At 39.4% G+C, this 27,610-nt stretch overlaps 1 protein-coding gene across 1 annotated transcript; it reads left to right on the top strand.

The window, feature by feature from the left end:
* The first annotated feature begins 544 nt into the window (after nucleotides 1-544).
* Nucleotides 545-12,506, top strand: LOC146308614 (BCL2/adenovirus E1B 19 kDa protein-interacting protein 3). The gene is made up of 6 exons (XM_084745866.1): nucleotides 545-778; nucleotides 5,986-6,136; nucleotides 6,377-6,458; nucleotides 7,916-7,989; nucleotides 9,611-9,757; nucleotides 12,240-12,506. Exons 1-6 carry the CDS (start codon nucleotides 736-738, stop codon nucleotides 12,286-12,288), a joined length of 546 nt encoding a protein of 181 aa, XP_084601992.1. The 5' UTR covers nucleotides 545-735; the 3' UTR covers nucleotides 12,289-12,506.
* Nucleotides 12,507-27,610: the final 15,104 nt, after the last annotated feature.

Raw genomic sequence — 27,610 nt, 5'->3', positions numbered from 1 at the left:
CTTTTCTAATGTCTGGTATTATTTACTTATTTATTTTTTCTTTTTTACCTGTGTATTATTATTTGATTTTCAACTCATTTAAAATATCTGTCTCTTATTAGATTGATTTATTTGTTTTCATCCCTTGTTTTTTTAATGTTTACTTGCTATTGTTATCAGCTCCCATGTATTTAGTACTTTGTATGTCTAAATTAAATTGAAAAAAACACTGCATGGTAGGCCATGTGCAGGAGTTTATCTTGCTGTTTGTGTATTTTTCTGTCAATTTTGTATTATAAAACTGTTACAGTTTCTTACATAAGCATCTTATGGATAACTTTTAGCAAATCAGGAGCTACTATTATATAAATCTTTCTAAAAATGAATGGTTAAGAGCCAGTTTTACCAGCTGGTGCTGTCTCAGACATGCAGCCTGTTGTCGGTGTGTCTGTTTACCTGCTGAGCTCCCTCAGCTTGTTTTGTTTACCTCTTCGCTCCTGACACGTGGTGGAGAGGGGAGGGTGGAGGAGAGGAGGAGAGGAGAGGAGAGGATGGGTGAGGGGAGGGGAGGCGGATTAGCGCAGCGTCGGTGCCCGGTGTCCTTTTTAGACTACAACAAAACACAGGAGTGACTGAGAGAAAACCGCAGAGGCAAACCAAACTCGTCGCCACCTGCAGCTTGTCCTCCTCGGTCAGTCTCAGCATCTCTCCGAGCATCTCTCATCATCAGCATCATCATCACCATCACCATCCAGCATGTCTCTGTCCGGCACGCAGACACCAGAGGACGGACTCTACGGTGAGTGATGCTGCCTCATGGACCAGGCCGCTGTGTTTCTTTAGCCTTTACATCACGACATGTACGTGAGGTGGCTGCTTTCTGCTCACATGCATCTATTAAACAGCTCAGCGACAGCAGGGTCACAGCTGTTTGTGCGCACAGATCGATTTAATTCCGTCTGCAAATATAAACAAAGCAGGTAAACAGTGTAAGCAGTGACCCTCATTCGTTATCTCAGTGCGTCCGATGCGCAGACATGATACCAGCAGCGCGTCAAAAGCACTGGCAGTGTTTTAGTTGTTGGCATTGTTGTTGTTTCCTCAGTCTGACACTGTCATTGTGTAAACGGATTCCCTGACTCACCTGTTTGTATCTCTGTAAGCCAATTAAGATGTGGAGATTTCCTGACGCTTATAGCTCCACTGTGCTGTGTGCACGTTGCTTGGCACAGAGCATGCTGGGTAAAACATGTGGAGCAGTTTTATTATGGACACAAATGGTCTGTACCAGAATGATACTATAGACTATTACAGTGCAACTGGAATTTTGATCTGATATTGATATTTGGGTGTGTAAACACCAGAAATGGAATTAACACTTTCCATAAACATAACAAGTGTGTATTGGGTTTACTGAGAAAATCCAGTTTCTCTTGATCCTTTTAAGAGCATAATATGTAACATTTCTGCCTTAAAATGTGTGAAAATGAGTGCACATATGCTACATGTTTTGTTGAGTTGTGCGTTTCATTTGATCACCTGTTAATGTCCTCATATTCCCTTTGTCCACTCTAGCTGCTATAACTTGTGGGGGAAACATGGGAAACATAAGATGATGCGTCACAGAGTGAAGAAGGAAGTCAGGAACTAGCTAGCGGGTTTGGGCGATGTCTCCCGAACTGGCATATGACGATGTCCACAGTCCAATGGACGATGATATCGTTGTTTGGGGTCACAAAAAACAACAGTGCGAAACATCACTGCCTCCAGTGTAACCAAGTGTCTTGGCGTTGCCTTACTGGGCAGATTTACCGAGAAAATAAACGTAAAGAGATGCAGTGCAATGTCCAGCAGCACCAACAACTTCTGCCTTAGGCTTTTAAATCACAGTGTTATGATGGGAAACACACGTGAGAAATACTGTGTTATCAGTCAAATCTTCATCCAAATGCTGCACAAATTTTAATTGGATTTCCTGAAAATCAGCAAAAGAAAATGCTAATTAATCAGTGTCAACCCACTATTGTTATGTGATTATTAGAGCATCAAGATAAACAGTTAATTCAGTCGGCTGCCATTAAATGACTGAAGAAGAAGAAGAGGGCACGTTGTAATTAAACGTCCAGTGTGTAAGTATTGTGGGGATCTGTTGTCAGAATGTGGCAGGAATGGAATAAAATTTTCATAAGTATGTTTTCATTTGTGTGTAATCACTTGAAAATAAGAATTGTTACCTTAGACTGAGCTGTTTACATCCTCAGAGCGAGTGGATCCTCTTTATGGAGGCCGCCATGTTGCATTGCCATGTTTCTGCAGCAGCCCAGTAACGGATCATCTATACACCGGCTCTGTGTGGCCTTTTTGCAAGTTTCGTGGCCTCTGTTGGTTCTTCTACATGCTTAGGAGGAGAGGGTGAGGCGAGTTGGTTGCAATCTGCAAGGTCAGCGCTAGATGGTGAAATCTGCACACTGGTCCTTTAAAAGAGTCCAGTCAAACCTCAGACAACGGAGACATTGCAGTCTCCTGATCGCCTCTTCAGGAAGACTGAGCAACATTAAGTCATGTGATTATTTACACATTAAATCTGTTTTCATTGCACTTTGTTGCATTTTCTTTTTATTAATACATAAACTTTTTCACCTCAGCTGAGTGCAGTAAAAACTTTTTGCAATATTTCTTTTTTCCAGAATTTTTTTAATGCAGAAACTGAAAAAGAGCATGAAAATGATAGAAAGGAAGAAGATAAATTATATTTCTGTCATCCTCATAGGGAAAATCAGGGATGCACGATATGGATTTTTTTTCAGTTGATACAACAGCAGATAATTACATGCTTCTCGTGGTCAATATCGAAAAGATAAGTGATAATTTAACATTTTTGTGTCATGCTTTTGTTGTTTATGGTGACCTGATGTTGAGAAAGATGGGTGATTTAATATTTCATGGTTCTGACCGAACAAAATCTGAGTGACATCGCTGTTAAAACAACAGTTCTGAAGAGTTTGTCTTCATGTTTATTTTGTCCATTTTATAAAACATTTTGCCAAAGAATTCAAATGAAACACTTTCACACAATATATTAAATTATTATAGCAGATATTTATCAGTAATAATTTAATTATTGGAATAATAAATAATAATATAAATTTCCCAGTATTGTAATTTATTGCGTGTGCCTTGGCACCATTGAGGGGGATGATGAGAGGCATTTCTTTGGTGTAACTACTCAGTCTTCTCGTCAGTAAATCCTGTAAGGTCAAATAAAATATTAATCTGAGGCAAGAAAAAACTTTCCCGAGACAATCTGACTATCTTCCCTTCGAATGGACGAAGAAAGAGGACATACATGTAACCTCCCTCACCCCTGCAGTCCCTAAACTGGAAGCTGACATTCATTCCCTGGCAAATCAAAACTGAATGTGTTGTTCTGCGGTTCATTGAGTCTTTTAGCATCCAGCTCTTGTCCACATTACATAAAGCTGATTTGGCAGCGGCACAGATGAATGTGTACGGGATTGCACCATAGAAACTGATTTAGTGCCGCAGAATGGTGACAGATAAGTCAGGCAACAAGGCAGTTGTTATGTCATAACTCCCCTCTGTAGAAAATAACTAGGGCAATGGCACAGTTTCCCCCCACTCTGCTCTCCCTGCCTCACTCCCCCCTCCAGCTCAGTGCCCACTCATGTCTCTACCCTCTCTGCTGCTGTTTGTGTGATTACACGGTGTCATAAACCCGGGTAAAGTGAAGATTAGAGAGATCACATGAGAGCGAAGGACACTTTGGTGGGCAGATGAGGTGTTGATATTTTGTGTCGATGTCACAGAGGGATACAGACAGCATGACAAGAGAGAAACATGGGCAGGAAGAGGAGGGAGAGGGTGAATGGCTAATCTCTAACAGAAATAAGATCTTACGTAAGCAAGCATGCTGTCAGCCTGAGTTAGCCCTGCCCTACTGTTTGGCTGCGGGTGTGTGCACGCCACACACACCACTGTGCATGTGTGTGTGTGTGCGCGTGTGTGTAAATCTCATCCTGCTCATGTACCCAGTGAACCTGCGCGTCCATTCATTCACATGCTGTGCGAGCGTCCAGAACTCATTGATGGAAACAGACGCTGCTTTTTCATCGCCTCCATCGAGGAGGCGGCGTTCGTGGTTCGGTTCGTTTGTCTGTTTGTCAGCAGGATTATGGGAAAACTAAAGGCCCACTTTTCATTAAACTAGGTGAAAGGGTGCAACACGGGCCACTGAAGAACCCAGTAAATGTTGGAGCAGATCAGAATCACAAGCGGATAAACAAATGATTTTTTGCACTTTTGTTGACATTCATAAAAAAAAAAAAAAAATTGCAATTATTTTGACAGATACTTTGCAAGTGCAAGTGATTGCGCTTGCAGACTTGCATAAAGAAGACTAGACTATTGGCCTTGATCAAGGTCTGCACTCTCCTTCTGCCTTTCTAGTTATTGGTTCAGTATTGGTTTTGTATTGTGGTTGTTACAATCTGATCAACACTTGACATTGAAAAGCGAGACTGAAGTTAATACAACTTCATGAAAGTGAAACTTCATAATTCAACTTTTGAAAAACCATACTGAAGACATTTTTTCCTAAAATTCAGTAGTAGACATTTTAAGGACCTGCACGCAGCGTGAGTGTGAGACAACAGTGTCCAGCCGGACGTCCATCCTGCACTCGGTGTCTCTCAGGTCACCTGATGTCGTGTCAGGACATCTGTGATGCTGCTTGTAAATCACCATATGCCAGAGCACAACAACACACACCTGTCCACTCACGGTCCACTTCACACTAAAAACTACAACATTTCAGATGGTTTAAATAATGATATTAGAATTGTTCAGACAAAAAAAAGTGTAATTGTATGAGCTACATGCATCATTCTGAGCCTCAGACTGGGATTACTGGTTTATTTTGGGACAACAAAGCTGCAGTGGTCAGTAGGGCTGAGTTATACAGCTATTGATAATAGCTGATCATTTTTAATTACCTATTTTCAATAAAGACCAGGAGAAAGAAGCTTGAATTTAACCACTTTATCTATCAAGGCACGCAGGTAACAGACTTAATGGAGTTTAAAGAGATTTAAAGTCGAGTCATCTCGCATCCTGGCGAGAACAACACGCCAGTTCAATGATCGGCTGTTTGTGTGTCACTTGTTGCGCGCTCAATTATCAAAGGATATGACGGGCTGTTTATGAGCCAGAGCTCAGTCATTATGTGCTCTCATGGGAGTTTGCATTTAATGCATTTAAGTGAAACTATTGAATCGTTTATTGATTAATTAATAATTAAAGTGTTTCTTGCAGACACATATTGTTTTATTGGCCAGGCCTGGTGTTCATTCGCTGATTTAAAGAAAAGCTGCAAAACAATTCAGATGAGTTGGTTTGACAAACAAATGCACCAATAATTTGCATAATAAAAAGTAAGAATTCAGGCAAAAAACCAAATTAATGTATTTCTCATTATGCAGAAACAACACATATTAATAGTGTTAGTAAATGTGTTCAGACAGATTAGACAGAAATATTGATAAACTGCACCTTTAAGAGAAAACTTTATGTAGTTTGATTTATTACTAAGAACATTTTTCACATGTAAATAATTACTTTTTTAACATTTCAGATAAAATTAGCATTTTAAAAAACTGACTTTGTTAGTTTTTAATTAAAATCTGGTCAGAATCATTAATCAGATAACACTAATTTATCATATCTGTTCAACATAATTAAACTGATAGTTGGCTTTTTATTGAATTCTTGCCAAGCAGCACTGATACCTTTGATTCCCAGTGAGAGTTCTGCTTCCAGCAAGAGCAAACAACAAGAATACACTCAATGTAAAGACTCAGTTTTAAGTCTTGTTTACTTTCCTCATCACGACTCCTCTCTGGCTCATTACAGTCTAACTTACAGTCTGTGTAAGTCCGACCGTTTTCATCATCATCACAAACTCCGCTGCTTGTGTTGTCTCCCCATCAGGCTCCTGGGTGGAGCTGGAGGAGCTGATCGCAGCCGTGAGCCGCAGGGAGAGTCTGACGGGACCGGAGGACAGTATCTCCTCCGCCCTGCAGGGGGAGCTGGAGAGGATCCTTCTGGAGGCACAGCTGGAGTGCGAGAGGAGTAGAGACAGGTAATAACAGTGCAGTTTGTTTGTGTGGGCTTTGTTTTGTGTGTTCTTCGGGGGTTTGAGCTGCACAGCGAGGTGTAAAAATAATTTGCACAGTAATGAGTTTCATTCTGCGCTCTGTGGAACTTTGCTTGTTTTTCACAATATGTGTTTACTTTATCTGTTTTTGTTTGTTGTAACTGAAATGTAGGATGATTAAATTACCATATATGGAGACTAAACCCAGATTGTAAATGTCCACAGTCCTCCGCAGGTGGGGACACCACAGAACAACGGTTCCCCAAGACCCACTAGTGAGCAGGACAGTGACTGTGTCACCATACAGGTATTTACTCCATAAACACAGACATGTGTTGTTAATATTCATCAGATGACTTCACCCTCCTTTTTGTAAATATTCTGAAAAATACACAGTGTTGGAGCCATTTCTTTGTGTTATATTCTTGAATATATTATTCTTGTATTTCCTTGACTTATGAACTCATGTTTTTATTGATACATTTATATTCTGAGCTCTTATTTTTTTGATTTTGTTATAAATCAGAGGACGATGAGTTGTGATAAAACGACGAGGTGGGACAGAGTTACATTTTGTTCTTCAGCAAATGAACAGGAACGTGTATGGAGCACACACAGCACAGTCTTAACAGGCCTCAAGTTCATCTCAGAAATGCTTTGTTACTTTTGTTAAAAGTGAGAATAAATCATAGAACTAAAACTGCTTCACAGATATTTGTCTGCAAGGAAAATCTTTACAAAATGGGGCATACAACAGTGTGGCTGGGATGAAGCAGACATATTTAGTGCCAAATACAGGCAGCAACTAAACTTTGAAAGTTCTGTGTGTTCTTGAAAAGGATGTCAACAGAAATAAGAAGCCAAATTAAAATTTTATTAGGATGAAAACTGGAGTAAAAAAAACATTTTTACAATTGGTAAAGGTCAATTAAAAATCTTTTGTTGTGTTTACATGCATGTATATTAATTTACTGTTTGTTCTAAAATGCATAAAATGAAACTGTTTTTTATTTGTTTATTATTTTCATTTCTTCTCCTAACTTCATGTTCTGTTTTTTCTGTTTCTATGTGTATTTACCCCTTTGACCTACAAAAACAAATAAACAAAGTAAGAATAAATCATCCAGCATCTAATTTGGTGTGGACGGATCATACTATTGGTTTAAGCCCTGCTACAGTTACTATACTGATTTCCTTCTTTCCTCATTCCTGTTTATTTCTGTACAGTTTCAAACCAGCTTGCAGACCTTAAAATTTAGATAAATTATTCGTTTGCATTTATGTAGTTAGATATTTATTTGTAAGAATTTTTAAAACTCATTAGCCGTGTTTCCATTGATGTATTTCTGTGCACATTCTGAAATACTGCAGCTGTAGTGGTTTCTCCCGCACACTTGGAAGGGGAGGGTTTCAAGGGATATTCAGTTGGCTGCAGTCTCACCACTAGATGCCAGTAAATCACACAGGCCCTTCAACTCTTTTTCAAAAAACCAAGGGAAAATAATTCTGTCACACTCTCACTCTTTCCCCAACTACATTCCACATTCAGCCATTCGTTCGCACAATCGCACACACACACGTTCGTACACTGATGGAACATTCACATTTTCTTTTTGAGTTTTATCCTAAATTCAGTTAAAATTTTTTCATCACTTTTGGATGGAAACATGGCTGTTGACACCCACCTGATTTTCTCTTCTGCGTCAACTCATCCTCACTTTTTTCTATTGTTGCACATCATCTGATCCCGCATGTCTGTTGCAGGAGGAAGGTGACCGACGGGTGGACACTGACTGGGTGTGGGACTGGTCCAGTAGACCTGAAAATATGCCACCAAAGTAAGACAGGGCCCTTTAAAGTGTGAATTTTATTTCATTTCATGTTTATTTACGTTTGATGTGATATTATTCTACATTTTTAAGTTATTAGAGTACTCGTAAGCACTTGCAAAGATGTATACGTGTGTAAAAGTTGGAAAGGAATAGTTCTTTCAGTTGGTGCATTAAAGGAGAAGCTTGGATTATTTGATGTGGGTATTTTAGCCACTTCAAAGAGGTCCACCTAAAAGAAATCAATATCAGTATTTTCACTGTTTTACTTTGCTGTCAGGTGGCCATTACATAAGACAAATATTGCTCTCTCCAAACCAACAAAACTCCATAGATGAAATCAGTAATTTTACCTCACAGAAAATGGGAGTTGCTGCTCTACCGCTGCCTTGATATGTTGGTTTGTTTGACTTATTGTGTGATTTTTGGTGAACCTGAACTATCTTTTTAAAACACCAAAGTCACACAACAAGACAAACAAACTAACAGAAGTAGGTAGTGGTAAATGAATAACTTCAGTGTCCTGTAAGATAAAATTACTGATTTTGTCTATGGAGTTTGGTTGGTTTCGGAGGAGTGATAGTTAGCTTGCACAACATCAGTTTCCTGTCAGGAAAGGCTGTCTGGTGGCAAAGTAAAGTGGTAAAAATATTGTAAATATAGCAAACACTTAAACTGATGCTCACTTTTAGGTGGTTAAAATGACTAAAATGCCTTTGTTGCTGACTCCACAGCACTTCATTGCTTACTTTCTCTGATGGTCTCTCTGGTGCTTCTCCGAACTGGACATGTGCCGACCGCCATCTACTGTAGCTAATAATCTGACTATTGATAAGTCCATCATGCAACCCCACTTCAAATAATCCGGACTATCCCTTTAAGTAGGGAGCTGGAGGCACCAGGTGATTAGCTTAGCTTAGCATAAACAATGAAAGCAGGGGGAAACGGCAAGCCTGGTTCTCTAAAGTTCAAGACTATGCCTGAGAGCATCTCTAATTAAAATGTTGTATCTAGTTTGTTTAATCGGTACACAAACAGAAATATAAACAAACAATTTGTGGTTTTTATCTGGAGTTATGTGCTGTAACTATTTCTTGGTGCAGTCATGAGGTTGCCGGAGGAGACACCGGGCTTGTTTATGTACAAGTAGTTACCCTCTATAACTAACTCCAAACAAATGTATCCATATATAATTAAAGAAAGACACAGCATTTTCATTTTCAGCTGAAAAATAAGGCCTGTTGTGCTCGTAAAAACCATCAAAAAAAATTGGGATGTAGGTGTTTTCTAGTGTTTCTCTTCAGTTTGACTTTGACAGCAGGTTGCAATGCTGTGTTTTAAGTTTTGTTTATACCTTTGAGTGTTGAGAAACACATGAATCACCTTCGTTTTTTATTTACACTGCCACACTTGACATTTAATCTTCCACAATACAATAAGTCTGTTTGACAGGTAGTAGCTCTTAATGGTCTCAGACTCTCAGTGCTTTGCTGCCTTCCCTGCATTCTCGGTCTTCTCTCTTGTGTTCTCATTATCTCTGTTTATTTATTTTTTTTTCTTTTCTGTCCTCCTTCTCCCTGCATCTCTTATCTCCGGCTCCTCGTCCCCCTCTATCTCTTTGTCTCTGCAGAGAGTTTGTGTTTCAGCACCCAAAGCAGCCGAGCTCCCTCAGCGTTAGGAAGGCAGAGGTGATGAAGAGGGGAATCTTCTCCTCCGATCTCCTCCTCATCCTTGGCCCCTCACTGCTGGCTTCACACCTGCTCACACTCGGAGTCGGGTGAGACACACACACACACACACACACAGATTCGCTTTATTTTCCATTATATGTTCCTTAATATCTCTAGTAAATACATCACAGCAGTGCAACAACTGACAGCAATAAGTCGCTCCTCCTAATTACTGTTGTTACGCATGTCAAGCTTTTCATTCTCACATGGCACATCAGCTCAATAATAATGATGGCAAATTAAATTCTTAGTAATTTTTCAAATAATGGGTCCTTGATTTCAGACAGGGAAAGACAAAAGAAGCTCCTAGTTTCTGGCTGACAACCACCAATTTTCCCAGTTGAAATGACAACTGATGCTAGCAGATTTTATCAACTGTAGCTAACTAGCTAATAAATGTTAGCTGCATGAGTTTGGTGAAAACTCTGTCTCTGGCTGACTGTCTAATGTTCTTGGCTGATTTTTTTTTTTCAAAATAAAATCTTGTAAAAGCTTTCTTAAATACACACTTATGGCTGCATATGTGAAATCGTGCCAAACACTGAGGCAAAACCTGCAAATTCCAGGACCAAAAGTTAGCGTCTTTACCAGTTGATGATCCACATAGAAGAAGCAAATAAAGTAAAAATAAAATTCTCCTGTATTGCAGTATCGAGCTAGTTACTTATACGAAAAAAAAAAAATGTAGTTTTGTTCTTATAACACTCTGTCAGCACTCCCATTTTTCCTCCCAGCACCCACCCATTTTGTTGTTTTTCCCGGGGAAACTCACGTAACTTGCATGACCCTCAAACTTTATTATCGCCGTCACACACGAGTAAGATAAGTTAAGTTCATCTGACGTCACCCATGTTGCCAGATCATGAAAGAAACAAAGTCTGCACACACAATCCACACGCCATATACGATTTCAACCCATTTGTCACGCAACCTGGCAAGCCGTGTAGCTGTTAGCATAGCTGTTGTCAAAATGTCAGGGAACCTAAGTAATCTGAGTACTATCCACCCCGTTCTGCCACTGAAAAAAAAACTCCCGTATTTTGAAATCTAGATGTTGGCAGGTATGTAACAACTCTGCCTACTTAGCTCCGATAGCGCCCCAGCTTGCACACAGTAGGGGAATACTACACAGTGGTTGTGCTATTTGTGAACAAGGCTTTTTTTTTTAATTCACTGTGACTCGTAACTTCACAAACTGATGTAGTTAGTTAATGAGGTGCTCCTTGGCTTTGGAAATAACACTTACTGCGGGCTGTAAGCTAGTTATGCAGACGCTAATGACTGCAGCTTAGGTTAGAGCGCATAAACACACAGTTTAATCCGTTTCTTACATCAGGGGTCTTCAGCTACGTTTTGTGGGTGCTGTACTTTCAGATAAAAGAAATTATATGTATTTATGTCTAATTTTTTCAAATTTTCAGTGTCTTGCAAAATTAAATTAGCCTGTATCAATGTGAACAGATTCATAAAAAAACATGAAATCCATAATGATAACTAGATATTTAAGTAGAAAAAGGCCTCAGACTTCATGGAGGCAGTTCACTGAGGAGTGATGGTAAAAATCTGTGATTCCAGAAACATAATTGCAGAATGCAGTCCTGATTGGCACGATGATGGTCTGATTGCAAATGCACCGTTACTGTGGTTGTGACACCTGTAGTTACTCGCAAATTTGGTTCATTATCACAGGTTGCAAAATTCTGAGGGCAGCAAAACAAACTAGTGTCATTAAAATAAAAAGGTCAGGCAATTGCTGGCTTTTTTCCATCATTCTGTGAGCAGAGTCTGGTTTTCTGCTGCACATGGCGTGAAGGTGTGCTGCCTGTCGCCTGCAGCTCACTATGGCTGCTCCTAATTTATTTAACTTATTCACTGTCAAAAACATTGTATTTCCTGTGACCCCTTCACAATAAAAGTCATGCTGCGTCAGGTAAAATGCTTTTAATGTGAAGCTGCAGCAGTAGGAAGCTTTTGATTTAGCTGTAACTTAATACAGCAGTTTTCCGTCCAAGTTATTGAACATGTCGAAATAACACAAAACAAAAAATAAAGTGTATAAGTAATAAAAAACAAAAACAAACAAGATCATCAGCAACATGAAAGTAACAACTGTGAAATTCAAATACCAGTTAGTCAAAAACTTTTCTAGTCCTTCCCCCTCTTACTTTTCACACATCAATAACAGTAAATAAAATTTCAGTTTACTGTATATTTCAGTTTACTTAGTCGACTCAAACAAATCAAACAATTTGGGCAAAACAAGAACAACATATTTAGAGCAGATACACCAAAAACCTACGATCAACAACAACAAAAATAACAAAACAAACAAAAAAGGTCACAAATCGCCACAGACACCCTGTTCGTGACACTGCAGACATTCAGAAGACATAAACATGTCAAGAAATCCAAAGCTCGACAGGCCTGTTGAAGCCAGCTACGGTTGCTAAGCTACAATTGGACAGTTGCTGTTTGGGGGAGGGGTTTAGAGCAAACGGGCAATAATCAATTACTGCTCTCTCTTTTCAGGATCTACATAGGAAAGCGATTGGCCGCTTCCACAACTAGCACGCTGTGATGTCGGCTGTAGCCCAGTGACCCCGTTCGCTACCAGTCTGGCCAGTAAGGTCACAGTCCGCCCTCCCTTCTGCACTAATTTGCCTCCCTCCTTCTTCGTCACGGGGGCAACCGTAGGACCCTGCCTGTCTGTCCCTCTGTCTCCGTCCACCTGTACATCTGTCCACCCAGCAGCACTCTGCCGGTCCGTCTGTCTGCCCGTCAGCCTCTCTGTCGGTGCGCGCGCAGTCGTAGGGCCCGGGGAGCGGATGGACGCCGACCAGTGAGTCAGACTGAGGTCACTTTTACTCTCCCGGAGAGTAACACTGATCTCAACCAGCTAAAGCATAATCAGAGAGGAGAGATTGCCCAGATACAAGAGAAAGAGGAGACGGAGAGTTTCGCCCAGCTAGAACAATAAATCCCTTTGATAGGAAGAGATGAAAACGGTTCGTTGGGAACAGTGTGTTCAGACGAAATGAGAAAGATAATATGTGGTAGCCTTTCGCCCAACCTTTGAAGAAGCAAAATGTCTGTCATTTGTCAAAAGTAATGATCCTCTGTGAGACTGAGCTGCTAAAAGTGGTTCTCGGGGTTTGTCTGCCCTGATGGTGTATCTAATGTAGAGAGTTTTAGTTGGCTGAGTGAATGTAGGTGTGGCTCTGGTTGTGCTTTTTTTTTTTTTTTTGTCCCTGTAAACCAATTCAATATTTGACCTCCGACAAAGACAATCATGATCCCATTAAACTTCACTCCTCAAAAACCTTAATGTGTCTCTGGGGTCTTTTATTCCTCTCTTCCACTCATCCTGGCAGCGTTTGGTGGACACATGTTCATGTCGTTTAATAAATGCAGAGAAAGCACAGAGATTTGCTGAAGTAAGCTCGAGCTGGTAACTTATACTGTGTTTGTACAGTGTTTTATTAGTTTAGTATGGAAGCCCATTTCTGCCAATAAAAGAAAAAAATATCCCCATGGTAAAATGTAATTATGAAATAAAAATGAATACTTTTCAACTCTTAGTTTTGTCTCTTTATCCCATAATGATGACTTTTGTCTCATAAGTCTGATGTTTTAATTTGTAAATATGCCTTTCAAGTAATAATTGTGACATTTTATCCCATAAATATGACTTTTGAACTCATGAATATAACTTTTTTATCTCGTAATGATGACTTTTTGTCTCATAATTAGGATTTTTTTCACTTATAATTCTGACTTTAAAAATAATCATTTTAACTTTTTAACTGATAATAATAACTTTTTATCTCATAATGATGACTTTTGTCCAATAATTACAACGTTTTGATTTGTAATTATGACTTTTTAACTCATAATTGTGACTTTTCATCCCATAACAATGACTTCTGTCACATAATTATGATTTTATCACTTATAACTTTTTATCTCATAACGATGACTTTTTATCGTAATTATGATTTTTTTTTACTTGTAACTGTCACTTTTTAACTAATCGTTTTAACTCTCTTCAACATTTTCTCTCACAATTTAGCTTTTTATCTCATAATTTTGACTTCTTAATCACATGACTTTATTTACACAATTCCAACTTTTAATCTAATGATTTCAACTGTTATCTCATAATTATGACTTTTTAATCTATAAATTTCTACTTTTTATCACATAATTATGACTTCTTAACACAATTTTGACTTTTAATCTTGTAATTTTGTCTTTTTAGCTCATAATTTTGACTTTTTATCTGATAATCAGGATTTGTTTTAAACTCACCATTCCAATTTTTTTTCATTTATGGGGATATTTTTTTTTCTTTTACGGGTGTAAATGGGCTTCCATAGCTTTGGTTGTGGTTGTCTGTGAATTATTTGTAGACAATCAAAGAAAACTCCAAGGGAAGACAACCTACTGTGTTGTTAACAACCTGCAAATGAACCACAGCATCTGTTTAAAATTTATTCCCTCTTCCAGATGAGGTAAATCACTGCAGATCACTCTGTGGATTTGTCCCGATAAGCTCTTTGGAGTGTGTTTCACTAGTTTTTACCCCACCAGCGCTGCCGACTCTTCCTCTTGTCTAACCGAGCTCGTGCAGAAATGTCATGACATCACACCAGAGTGTCTCTTTCCATCTGCCTTTGTCATTCCTTACCTCACATAGGTCTTTTTTTTCTCTCTTTTTTTTTTAAACAAACTGCTTCTTTGACCAGTCAAGTATTTGGACATTTTATTGCTTTCCTGTAAACCAGAACCCCGTTTCCTCTTAACATCTCATGAAAATAGCTGGCCTGGATTCTGAATGGAGGGCCTGAGAAGCACACAATGAGGTTTTTTTTTTTTTTTTTCCTGTGCTGCCACGAACGTAAACGTGCCCATTTGTTGTCCGGCCTGACCGAGCCCAAAGAGTTTATCAGCCATTAGCGGGGCGTTTGATGTGACGGGTCCTGCTGAGCTCGTTAAGCTACTTCTAAACACACCGAGCTGACGGTGCAACAACAAGCCGCCTTGGCAGAGCACAAAAGCACCTGGTTTCCATTCACAGACATCCAGCACCCACATGCTCACGTGCAGACTGTGCCTGGTTACTAGTACATGTTTTGGCATCACTTTAACACAACAAGGGACAAATGGAAGCACTTTGTCGGTAGGAAGTATAGGGAATGTCCATTCATCATCCTTGACTGCAGTGCTGTGATTAAAGTTTCAGTAAAATGGTTAAATTCTGGTAACTTATGTCTTATTTTCTCAGTTTTGGTCAATTTTTCCAATTGGTAATGAGCATGAGCAGACAGATCAGATATCCAGATTAGCATTATTTATTTAGAGGAAAGGCAAAATAATTCCACCATTTTAAACATCTGTTATGGTTCAACCTTAAACTGCTGCGTTTGCTGTCTTTGTGTGTGCGGTTCTTCAGTGCAGTGAGAGCTCACTCTTTGTTTTACTCTTAATATTTTTTTTTTTTTTTAGTAATTTTTATTTCATAAACTAAACGTATTTGTTTATGGCATCTTTTCATGTTTGTGCCCCTTTAATGTCCGATTCAAACAATGTAACCGTCGCTGCTTTCATGCGTCTTTTACATCATCATGCATTTTGAGCTAAACATCCACTAGGGGGCGACACTCAGAGTCAAAAGTTACCCCAAAAGAAGAAGGGTCAAAAGTTTGTGACAACAACAAACATTATGAAGCTGAAGGCAAAAAGCAGAGGCAGCGTTGTTGAAAACAGTGGTCTGTGTGGTCATTAAATACATCACGACACGTCAGTGGCGAGGTTTACTTGTTTGTTCTGGACGGTGGTCTAGGGGACGTTTCATGCCTGTTATTTTCATTGAGATAAAACTTAAAAGTCTGAGAATCCAGACAAACATGCTCCCGTTTGTCGTCCCAGACCCAAAACAGAAGTAGCTGCTTTGCATGTTCACTAACACACAGCATCTTGCATTTCATTAACTTCTCTGGCAGGAATGTTAGCTAACGTTACCAGTAGGAAACAAGGAAGGAAAGTCGTTAACAGATTCACAGACTAAATGCATCCACAGTTCTAATGAAAATTAGACAGGAAGCAACAACACAACAGTTGGGACCATGGAAACCTGCAGGCCGGCACACAGACACTTCTTTGATGGTAAGTTAACGTTCCTGTTTCCAGCCCCCACCTGGTAACCATGGTAACTGTGCATACAGATGGTGACAGCTGCTGTAGACTTAACTAAAGCCAACAATAATCAAATGAGTAAAGTGACTAAAACTGGCAAAAATAACCTTGTTAGTGTAACTTCTAGCCCCGTCAGATGACACTGCTGCTTTTTTCACGGGGTCCCCAGATCTCAGCAATCACTTTGATGAATGCAGGTTTATCATAACCGAGAGAAATTATAGTGAAAGCTATGAAAATAGCCCATATCCTTTAAGCTGTGAATTTTGGCCTGAGGATTGTCCTAGATTCACCCCCCCACCCCCACCCCAAACATTTATCCTCAGCTCGGGGCAAACAGGCAGTCACAGGTGGGACAGGCTGTTGTAAATCACCATGTTCTCACACAGTTATATCCCCCATTGCTGTGAACTTTTGTGCCTTTTTCGTAGCAGGGGACTGTGTTAAGATCCGTCGACCCTGTAATATCCTCCAGGAAAAAAGGGGACAATTACCACAGCGAACAGCCTTAAATGCCACATGTGATTTTTTCCGAGTGTAAAAGTGAAATAGCAGACTTTCAAATGCATGTGGAACACGATGATAAGAAGAAGTCTGAACATTTGGTATTACGAAAGAGAAGCTAAATCCTGTCCTCATGGTTTGTCTCCTGTAGCTGTTGAAGGTGGAGGAGACTGAGGTCTGAAATGTGGAAGAAATCTATTCATTTCCTGGACTGCACTTTAGAGATTGGACATCTGTCTCTCTGGGAAATGCATTATCTTCCAGCTCCTATACTGCTAGACAGGAAATAGAGAGTCCAGTTTCAAAGAGTTTGGATATAACAAAGAAATTCAGTGAAACTGGCATGGCGTTCTTGCCTTAACATTCAAACAAGGTCACTAATTTGAGCCTCCGTCTCAAGTAACTTAACTTTACCACATGTGGCCCACATCCCGCTCATGAACCACTTATTATAAGGAATAGTAGGTTATAATTCCACATAACAGGATGACGCACTCCCTGTCAAAAATCAGACACTTTAATAGCACACATCATACCAAACCAACGCACTTCTACATGAGTGAAGAAGTTTTTTGTTCTTATTCTATGCACTGTAAAATAAAAAAAAGAGGAGAAAACTCATAATTTTAAGGCAGTTATCTGAACTTTTTGAGCTTTGAATAAATCCTACCATAAGTTTTGAAATGAGCCAAGAAAGTTTTGCCAACCTGTAATATTTTGTAGAGATAATTTACATTTAATTTTTTTTTTTTTTTAAATGGTTGCGTAAACTCATTACAGTGAAAGTGAATAATGGTTAATCATTTAAAGAGGACCTATTACGCTCATATCCAGTTCCATATTTTCACTTAGAGTAGTTTTGCATGATTCACAGTTAAAAAGCATCCTTAATTATTATATGCTGGTCCTTAAATGCAGCCCCTAAATCCACCCTCTGTCTGAAACAAGTTGTTTTAGCTCTTGTCTCTTTATGCCCCCTGCTGAGGTGCATAACCCACGCTCATGAGCTCCTCTCTGCTCTGAAATGACACACACAGCAGTGCAAAGCGGTGGCTGCAGGGTGTCACTGATTACTGTACAAACACAACTGATTTTGGTGAAACTGGATTATATTTCACGAAGAAAACATTTTCTGGCCTTCCCTGAGATGTCCTCCGGCTGCTCCGCCTCAACTCTCTACTACAGAGTTTGTCTGATTTCCGGACAAGTTTTACATGTTGTTAGCAGCTACTTTAGCCACTAGCTGGCTACTTAGCTCAGAGATTGATCTGACTATGCAAGACTACAGCACCCTGAGTGCCTCTGAGGATGGTCAGAAATGAGAAGCTGGAAACAATAGAAGCAGCTGGAGAGGAGTGTTTCAGGGGGAGGGGGCTGATTACTATACACAAGCACACAACTTTACAACTTTAGTCACTGATTTCGGTTAAACTGGATTATATTTCATGAAGAAAACATTTTCTGGTCTTCATTGTGATGTTCTCCAGCTGCTCTGCCTCAACTTTCATTGAGTTACTCTGCATGTTTACAGAGACAAGTTTTACATGTTTTTAGCTGACTTTGGTGAAACCAGATCATATTTTATGTAGAGAAAATTTCCTGCTTTTCCCTCTGATGTCCTCTGGCTTGTCTGTCTCAGTTCTCTGTGATTAATGATTAAGTTTCCTGAAGGATAAAAGATTGTTGTAAGCAAGTAGCTACTTTAGCCGCTAACTTCTAGCTAGCTCCTTGCAGCTGTCTCTGCCCAGGCTGGGAGCTCAAAACACTGGGGGAGTGCCTAACTAGCGTCAGAGTTGTTCGGAAACTTTAATGTTTTCCTCATGGGGATCACTTCTACAGACGTTTACCTCATTATTTGACACTTTGGCCATGTTTAATATGAACGTCCACTTTAATACTTTCAGTTACAATCATCTAATTTTCAAATACCAAAATAACAACAAATTGGGTTCACAACTCACTGCGACACATAAGTTTTGGGGTTTCTAAAGCTCAAAGATTCAAGGTTATTGTAGAAAAAAGTACATTTTCTTAACAAAGGATTATGGGTCAAAACTCACAACTTTCGTGAAGACAGTTGGCTTGAAATCTTGAGTCCTTTCAACTTTTCTTTTACAGTGTGGGCTTAAATAGTTACATCATACACAATAAATACATTCATGTTCAGTCTGTGGTTCAATAAATTCCATTTGTTGGGGGTGATCACTGATTCAACATTCAAAATGCACGATGAACGCCCCACCGGAAACACTTTCAGACAGTGATTATTGCATTTTTTGAACTCTCTGTCACTCTTGAGAAAACAGCAGCGGTTTGACTGTGTCTGAACAAATGACCCTGTGTGCTCTCCCACTATGCGCTGTTTCCCACCGTATGGCGGACCTTTCTAGCCCAGACACGCTTGTTCTCAATGTGCCAGAAGTATGAAGGATTAATGAGAGCACCTGGAATAAGACTCAATGGAGCACAATGCAGCGCTGTTCATACTGAGTAAACAGGCTGCTGTGTATTGTGTAGGTGTGTTTTGTCCTCACATCCTAAAGCAATTGTTTGATGCATGTCTTGCTATGAAGAGTCTTTTATGAGCATATTGAGCTGAGTGAAAATGGGATAATATTTGTGACATTTAAAGCAACATTATATAACTATTCAACCTTAAACTAACAACTTCAAAAGCATTTTGATGCTACACTGACTTATAAAAGGGTAAATGGTGTTTGTCAATTCGCAACACTGTACCCACTATGTAACTTTGGCGTCCGCGTCGGGAGAAGTGCGTAATGCTTTACGGCACTAAATCACACACCACCAACTATGTCACAGATTTTGGTTAAACTGAATTATATTTAATGGAGAAAACGCTTTCTCATTTTCCGTCTGATGTCCTCCGGCTGCTCCGCCTCAACTTTCCCTGATTTACAGAGATGGAAAGTAATGTAACCGCTAACTGTATCTTAACTGCCGTTAGCTAGTTAGGGCGTTTAAAGCTGTGATATGCAACATTTCCACATTAAAATCTTTACAAACAGTACACTTATGTAATATTTTTGTTGAGTTGTGTACTTACGTTATCCCCAAAGTTTCCAGCAATGTTCAAACAAAAAAAGGGGCTACATTGGATTCATCAGAGAGTGAGGATGGTAGTCGGCAAATGTCACTAAGGGTTATTACATTATGTGAACTTGTTTTCAGACAGACTGCCATGATCCCATGCTACTGCACGGTGTCATACATAGTCTTATTTTGATGCATTACATCACCATTTAACATTGATCTTAGCATCAATGTTAGCCTGATTTTCACAGCTTAGCTAACATTAAGTTGCTACAGCTCTTTTTGACACTCTGTGCTTGAAAGAGCTGCCAAAAATGAGAACGAGTGAAGGAGAACAGTAATGTCCCGTCCTCTTCGCAGTATAACATTTCACAGAAACCACAGAAGCAGCTAAGTAGTATGTATGCTGAACTCTTCAGGAGGAAAGCTGCTATAATTATTAACAACCCTTCTCATCCACTGTAAAGGGAATTTGAACTTTTACCCTCAGGAAGACGTTACAGATTACTGACTGCAAATAGATAGATTTTCTGGTCAAGGTAAGTAATTAAATTCGCTCCTGATGGACTAGGAAACCGGGTGGTGCTCCTGACTTTGCTGCAGTAGATTAATGTGATGTGGTGCATAGTGTAGACTAATTTATTGCCAGTTGTATTTTTAGGAATGTATATGTAAAGATGGTGCACTTTCATACGCCTTGCAAATTGTCCTTTTAGTACATGTTTTTATGGTGAAACTGAAGGTAAATATCCACACGGGGATAATAAAGTTTTGGCACTCATTGTATAAGGGTTATAAACTGTATGTGTCCAGCTACATCTTCAATTACAAAAGTGAGTAATGTTACTAACTTAAACATTCAGCAACTTTTTTCCATTCCTGTTAGCTATTAGCTATGATGGAGTACACGTGGACCCTGACTGATTAGCACTAGTAGCTTTCGGTTTGAATGTTTCATGTAAACACACGTGCAGTTCATTAAATGGATGTACATCACACTACACTGTACAGGCAGAGAGCAGTTTTGGTGTTTAGTCATGCAACAAAGAATTGGAAAAATGGAAATGACCTGAACTGATGATGAGTTAAGGGATCACTAAAGTCAGCACAATTTCTTATGAGGGAGACATGAATGTCTGCACCAAATATCGTGGAAATTCATCTGAAACTTCTCAATATTTTTCACACAAGATCTCATTCTCACACTAGAGGAAAAAACAGGGGACCACGAATGTTTGCATAAAATTTCAAATCAATCCATCCAATAGTTGTTGAGATATTTGAGTCTGGAAGGCGCAAGCGGTGAGCTGACATCGCTACCCATAGTCGTGCTGCTACTGTGTCTAAAAAAGTAAAAGAAAAGAGGGAAAGGTCAGAAAGATGAGAAAAGATAGCGCTGGGGGTGTTTATTCGTGTGTGTGAAAGAGAGCGAGCTGCGTGGCTGAATTGGTGTCAAGTCTCTCCGGTGATGATTTACAACAGTCTCCATCCACAGTGTGAGTGTAGGTGTGGGTGAGACATGCGTTGAGATGGAGTGAGTGAGTGTGAACGCATCCAGCTGGTGTGACTGACTGAAGGAGCAGCTGGATGAAGTCTGAGAGTGAACTCATAGTTTACATATGGCAAAACCATCAGCCGCAACTTTGACCGGCGGCCTTGCGTGGGCCTTCGAAGAGTACCTTTGCATAACACTGGGAAATTTAGTGAGACACTGAAACCACATTGTTGTTTTAGAAATGATACGTTCCCCCATCACTCTGAGGCTATTCAGAGAATACCTTCGCCGACCTGTCATCAATCTTCCACCGTAATGGCCATGTTTTTCCAAGAAGGGCATTCAGGTTCAGGTTTATGTTACAGGGTCCACAACTTTGAGCATTTTGAGTGATTTTACAGAGAGATGTGAAGGCGGGCGATTCGGTCAGGTAAATGGAATTGAGGAAATATAGCAATGGTTTCCTGTAATTCTCCAAAGTTGGGTTCTGTTTTTTCAGAAGTGGCAAAAGTACACGTATTCTTTGCTGAAGTGAAAGTGCAGATACTTACGTACAAAAAGACTTTACTAAAAGTTGAAGTACTCAATCCACTTCTTTACTCAAGTAAAAGTGAAGATGTACAGGCTCTGAAATGTACTCATATTATAAAAGTAAAAAAGTTGTCATCTGAAGGACATTTCTTCCACCTGTTTCACTGCAGCTGAGTCTCTCTCTGTATGTTTTGTGTTGTTATATCTTTTACATTGTTTTTGTCTTGTTATGTATTTTAAGTTATTTTCATCTTGGTACATTGTTGCATCTTTTCATTGTTTTCATCTTGGTACGTCTTTTACATCGTTTTTGCTTTGTGACGTCTTTTATGTCTTTCACATCTTGTTCCGTCATTTTCATCTTGTTACATGTCATGCTATTTTCGTCATATTACATTGTTTTTGTGTTGTTATATCCTATACGTTGTTTTCATATTGTTGTGTCGTTTACGTTATTTTCGACCTGTTACATGTTATAACGCTGTTTTTGTCCTGTTACGTTGTTCATCATACTACGTCGTTTTCATCATGTTATGTCTTTTATGTTTCCTCTTGTTGTCATTTTTGTCTTGTTACATGTTGTTGTGCCATTTCTGTCTTTTATGTCATTTTCATCTTGTTATGTCTTTTATGTTTGGCCTTGTTACATAATTTTCATCTGGTTATGTCTTGTTATATCATTTTTGTCTTGTTATATCTTGTTACATCATGTTCATCTTTGTATCATATAGTTACATTGTTTTCGATTTGTTACATTGTTTTCAAAATATGTCTTGTTTGGTCGTTTTCAACTTACTATGTCTTGCAGTCTTTTTTGTCTTGTAGTTACATACTTTTTGTCATGTTACGGCTTTTATGTTTTATCTTGTTACGCCATTTTTTTACCTTTTAAGTCATTTTCATCTTGTTACGTCTTTTACACATCTTTTGTCCTCTTACATATTGCTGCATTGTTTTTGTTTTGTTACGTTGTTTTTAACATATTATGTCTTGTTTTGTCATTTTTGTTACATCTTTTATACTGTTTTCGTTTTGCCACAAGGAATCATCTTTTCACTGTGTTATTGTCCCAGCCATTTAGGTTGAATCTAGTCTTGAAGTTGGGAAGGCACACAATGATGCTGAATGAATATAATCAATAATAACCATCAAATACATTAAAACTATATTAAAATTTACATGTTCTGAAAATTTTAGGAGTAGAAAGTACAGGTATTTGTGTTCAAATGCAGGGAGTCAAAGTTAAAAGTTGTCAGAGAAAGAAATACTCAAGTAAACTTCACTGAAGTACATTAACTGAGTATTTGCACCCAGTTACTTCCCACCTCTGTAGGCTTGAGGAAATATGTCAGTGGTTTCACCCGTTTCCTGTAATTTTCCAAAGTTGGTCTCTATAATCCTTTTTTTTTTTGCACAACCCAGACTAATAGTTAAAGTCACATTCAGCTCAAACAAATATGTATTTATGCATTCATTTGGTTTGAATGCCTTAAGGCCAAGGACTCAATTACAATCTACAATTGTAATGAGCAGTGCCTCGTTTCTAAAGATTTTCTGTTCCATATTAGCTTGGAATAAATTTTCTGATTAATTTTGAATCTCTAACATTTGATGTATAATTTGTATTCATGCCCTCCATGCCGCGTTAGATGATTCCAGGAAACTCGACAGCTTTATCCACCATGACATACCAATTTGGCTCAAGAGTTTGCAGTCTAAATATGCTGCAGGATGTGGGTCCATTTATTAAGCCTCTGCCTTGAGTTCAGAGTTACAGTCTGTCTAATACCAAAAATTCGGGCAATTTAATGCTGTAATTTTGGGTTTGGAGTGAGTCCCCTGTACCAGACAAGGTAGTCGAGGTTTTGATAGATGCTGCAGATTTAATGAGGTGTTGGATCAGACCCCTCTGACTGGCTGCCGTTATGTAACTTCATCAGGTAAGACAGTGCAGAGCTTGTAAGACGTTGCATCCCACTGTGTAATGAGCACTTAGGCACTCAGCGCAGGAGCGAGGAGACTTATGGCCACCACCAGCTGTGGTTAGCTGTGTTGTAAAAGTCTGTGTCCGCTCCTCAAACACAAGGCTACTGATGTAAGTCGTTTTTATGAAAGAACGTCTTGTGAACAAGAACCTCTAATTACTTTCTTTAATACTGTATTTTCTGTGACATAAAACTTTTTCCCCTTAAGAGTCGACATCTATAAATTGTGTTCTTTTATGCTAGAAAATGTCGCATTGAAAAAACAAATTATAATTTTATGTGCTCCATTTGTGTAATATGTCGTATATTTATGTGTTCCAAGAGATTAAAGTGGAATAAGTAGTAGTGACAGTGAGTAATAATACTATATCCATTAAGAAAATCACATAAACATTTTTGCACAGTGTACCACTGACAAATAAATCCAAGGGGTTCAATAAATGATCTTACAGTACTGTTCTCGTGTTGAAGTTGGCCTACTACAGATTCGTCTTGGTCTCGCAACCGGTTTTTAAAGGACTCGGCTTGGAATTGACATTTATACTCTGTTTCAGACAAAGGAGAGTCTGGATTTTATTTCAAATGCAACTCATAACTAAACTCATTTGTAATTTGACATTTTTCTAACTGTCACTGGCTGTCACTCCACCCTGCTACCCTTCACGCGACTGCCAAGACAGTGAACGGAGGAAACAAGAGAAGAAGCTGTGGCTGTCTGGGAAGAGATGTCAGTCAAGTAAAAACAATTTGGTTACTAAACCACAAAGAATTCATCTGCAAAACAGCCTCCAAAAACAAAACACACAGCAGTGTGTAAATTCTGCTATACAACATTCATTGAGATGAGTGGGACAACATCAAACTTTCAACAGCATTTAGAAAGATTTGCACAAAGCTAGCTAGCTAACATTATTAGCTATATATATTTGTTGACAATGTATGTAGCCTAATGGGTCAGGGTGCTTGTTTCAGGTAGTTTCCAGCTAACTGCCACCTAGCTAAGTTTACAAAGCGTACAGACAAATGCAGAAACATGAATACTGCACAAAAGTTGTGTGGATTTGATGAGAGTAAACTAAGACTCTCCAAACTTTTATCAGCACTTAGAAAGGAATGTCAGCTCTAGAGATGTGACAGCACATGGTCTTGACTCAGTGTCAATACATTAAGGTCTTGCGCATGACTTGGTCTGGTTTTTGGTCGTCTTCATCAGGGGTTCCCAAACTTTTTCATGTAAAGAACCCTCACAGACGATGCAAATTTAGGAGGATTTTGGGAAGGAATCCCCTCTGAGTAATTTTCTTTATTTTTAGGTACGAGGACAAAAAAAGTCCATGATCAAACGAGGATCACTATTGTGTAAAAGTTAAAATATTCTCTTCTTCATTTTGCTGGGGCCGTCCTACAATGCACTCAAGGACCCATGTTGGTCCTGGACCTTGACTACAACACTTTACTGTACCAGAAGAAGAATAACAAAAAACACGACTTGATTGTAAAATATGTTTATAATGACTTACAGCAAATGTTGAGTTCAATGCAGAAACTTGGATACAAGTGGACTGAACACAATTAATACAATATTTGTAGGTCATGCACATTTTCCTCTTTTTTCTTCCTGGGATTACAGTCAAACATCTGTCTTTGTTGTGCTATTAATGTACCACATGCTTTCTATTATGCACCTTTAATCATTCTTTTTTCTGAACATTTTGTCTCGTGTTTTCTTTTGTCGGTTGAAAGGTTTTAAGAAATTCTAACTGTCAGACTTCCCATGAGAGCACAAACAGCCCTTACTGTCATTCTGCATGAAACCACACACACGTAACACAGAACATTTTGTTGTCATTGTGGTCACAGCCATGCTATAATCTTGTCGTGTCTGGAGAATCTGAGTTACGAGTGTGAATATCAGAGTCTGAGGATTCGGTCGTATTGGTATCAAGAATAAAAATAGTCAGGAGATTGTGTCAGAGACATTTGGGGTTTGGTTTTATCTCCGAGCCAGCTGCAGCCAGCGTTCACTGTCTGACCTCATCAACCGCACCATGAATGTGACTCAGCCCAGGTCCTCCAGCAGACTGATGTGGTCTATTGAGCTCCATACCGCAGCTGCAGACCAGGCATGGAGGTCTGTGGGGCTTTCTGTCATCCAGAACCCAAACGCCTGTAAAGACTCAATCTGAAAACCAATCAGAGGGCAGATAAAACTCTGGGTGTCCTGGCTCTGGTTGGCTGGGATCCATATCAGTACACAACAAAATACCGGAGCAGCGGTATACAAACTAACCACAACGAACACCTGTGGTAGACATATGGAAACTATGACTCATTTGCTGCTGTTTGTTGCTATAGACACTCCTGTTTATCCTTGGAAGTGGGAACATCATCTTGCAGCCACTGAGACATGGCTTTTATTGACTTGATGAAGAATTCAAACATCATTAATAAAAAAAACAAACAAACAAATGATTATAACTAGAGAGTGAAAAAAGTTAGAGTTCAGGCTGCCTCAAATTTTTAAGTTGCTTCACGAAACTCAAAAAGCTTCACGATTTAGCATCACAGAAGTCTTTAGATTAGACTGACCACATATGAATAATCCTTTTAGAGTAGTTCATTATAGTACAACACCCAGAAATGTCACCAATAAGCTGAAATTCCATTGTTAATTCAAAATGGCCGACTTCCTGCTGGGTTTAGCGTATGATTCCAAAGGGGGAGGTGAAACGAGGGGGCGGCGCTATTTATTGTAGGCCAGTAGGTGGCACTACACAATGTGACATTCAACAAAAACTCAAAAGCTTTGGATTGCACTGACCAAAGCTGAAGTCCATCAGATTAATCCTGTAGGAGGAGGTTGTTGCAGTACAGTGCCTGTACATCGCCTAAAATGACCACAAAATTCAAAACTGCAGATTTCCTGCTGGATTTTGGGTATAACTCCAGGAGTCTTGACTTGATACATACCAAGTTTAGTACATCAAGGTGAAACTTGCTGTCAGGGCTGCATTGTAGGGGGCGCTATCAAGCCATTTTGCCGCACCCATGCCTAAAACCCCTATCAGGTGTAAATTTTCGCCAAGTTTCATGAGTTTTCAAGCACCTTTAGCTCCTCAAAATTATTCATTCTTGTTAAGAATAAAATAATTCCTTCAGTTTTAATAAGGTCCTTGCATAGTTCTGTGGACGGTCCCACTGATAAACATTACAAACAAATCTGATTGCCTTTTTCTTTTTTTGAAGTTAGAAAAGACATTTATTGATTTATACAAAGAAATTACAGCTGCAGCTGCTCCTGTTGGAGCTACTGTGTGTCAGTATTGGCACAAAGACAATAAGTGAAACTGCTCCCAGTGAATTAATTAGGCCTAAACTTTAAGTGTAAGGAGGTAGTGACTGAATTCAATGCTAACCTTCGTCATTGCTCAGCAATATTTTCATTATTTGGAAAATAAAAAGTCATGACTTATCGTGAAGTGGTTAGAGACCCAGCAAGTTTTCATCAAGTATGTTTTTCTCAAACTATAAAACAGAAAGGTCTTGGGAGAGCTTTAGCTCTCAAACAGATTTTTCTTTTATGCCCAATGGCAGTCACTCACCCATGGAACAAGACGGTCGGCTCAGAAAATAAGATGCAACAGGCAGGGAGAAAGGGAAAAACAAACATCATTAAAGACCTGAGCCTCCTCATCCCTGCCAAATGTGGCAAGTCGCGTGGTGCCAGACATGCTGACGACCTGGAGGCCGCGTGAGCCAGCAGCCTGTCTGAAGCTCGGCTGGCCGGTTAACACGGCTTGTTAAGGCGCGGGCTCCGGAGCGCTCATTTCCTGACTTTGCCCGGGGATGGAGGTGGGGAAGCGAGGGCACACGAGAAAGGTGTCACATCTGATCCCCTGGAAGGAAAAGTGAAATAATCCTCCTGTGTTTCAGACAGAGTGTGAAGAAAATACTCAAAGTCTGATGGCTTGAGGTGGGAAACACATTTCCAGAAATTCACCCCAAGTGTGAACTCAGGAGTCTAAAAATATTGAGGGCTCAATTTTGAGTTGAAACATGATTTCAGTTTGGGGGGGGGGGGGTTCCTAGGTTGGATTAGAAGCTACTCATGTACAGTACATTTTGTGTAAGAGCTG

Source organism: Lutjanus erythropterus, chromosome 20 (assembly GCF_056507025.1).
Source record: "Lutjanus erythropterus isolate fLutEry1 chromosome 20, fLutEry1.hap2, whole genome shotgun sequence".
NCBI lineage: Eukaryota > Metazoa > Chordata > Actinopteri > Lutjaniformes > Lutjanidae > Lutjanus > Lutjanus erythropterus.
This window is presented reverse-complemented; position numbering and strand designations above follow the sequence as displayed.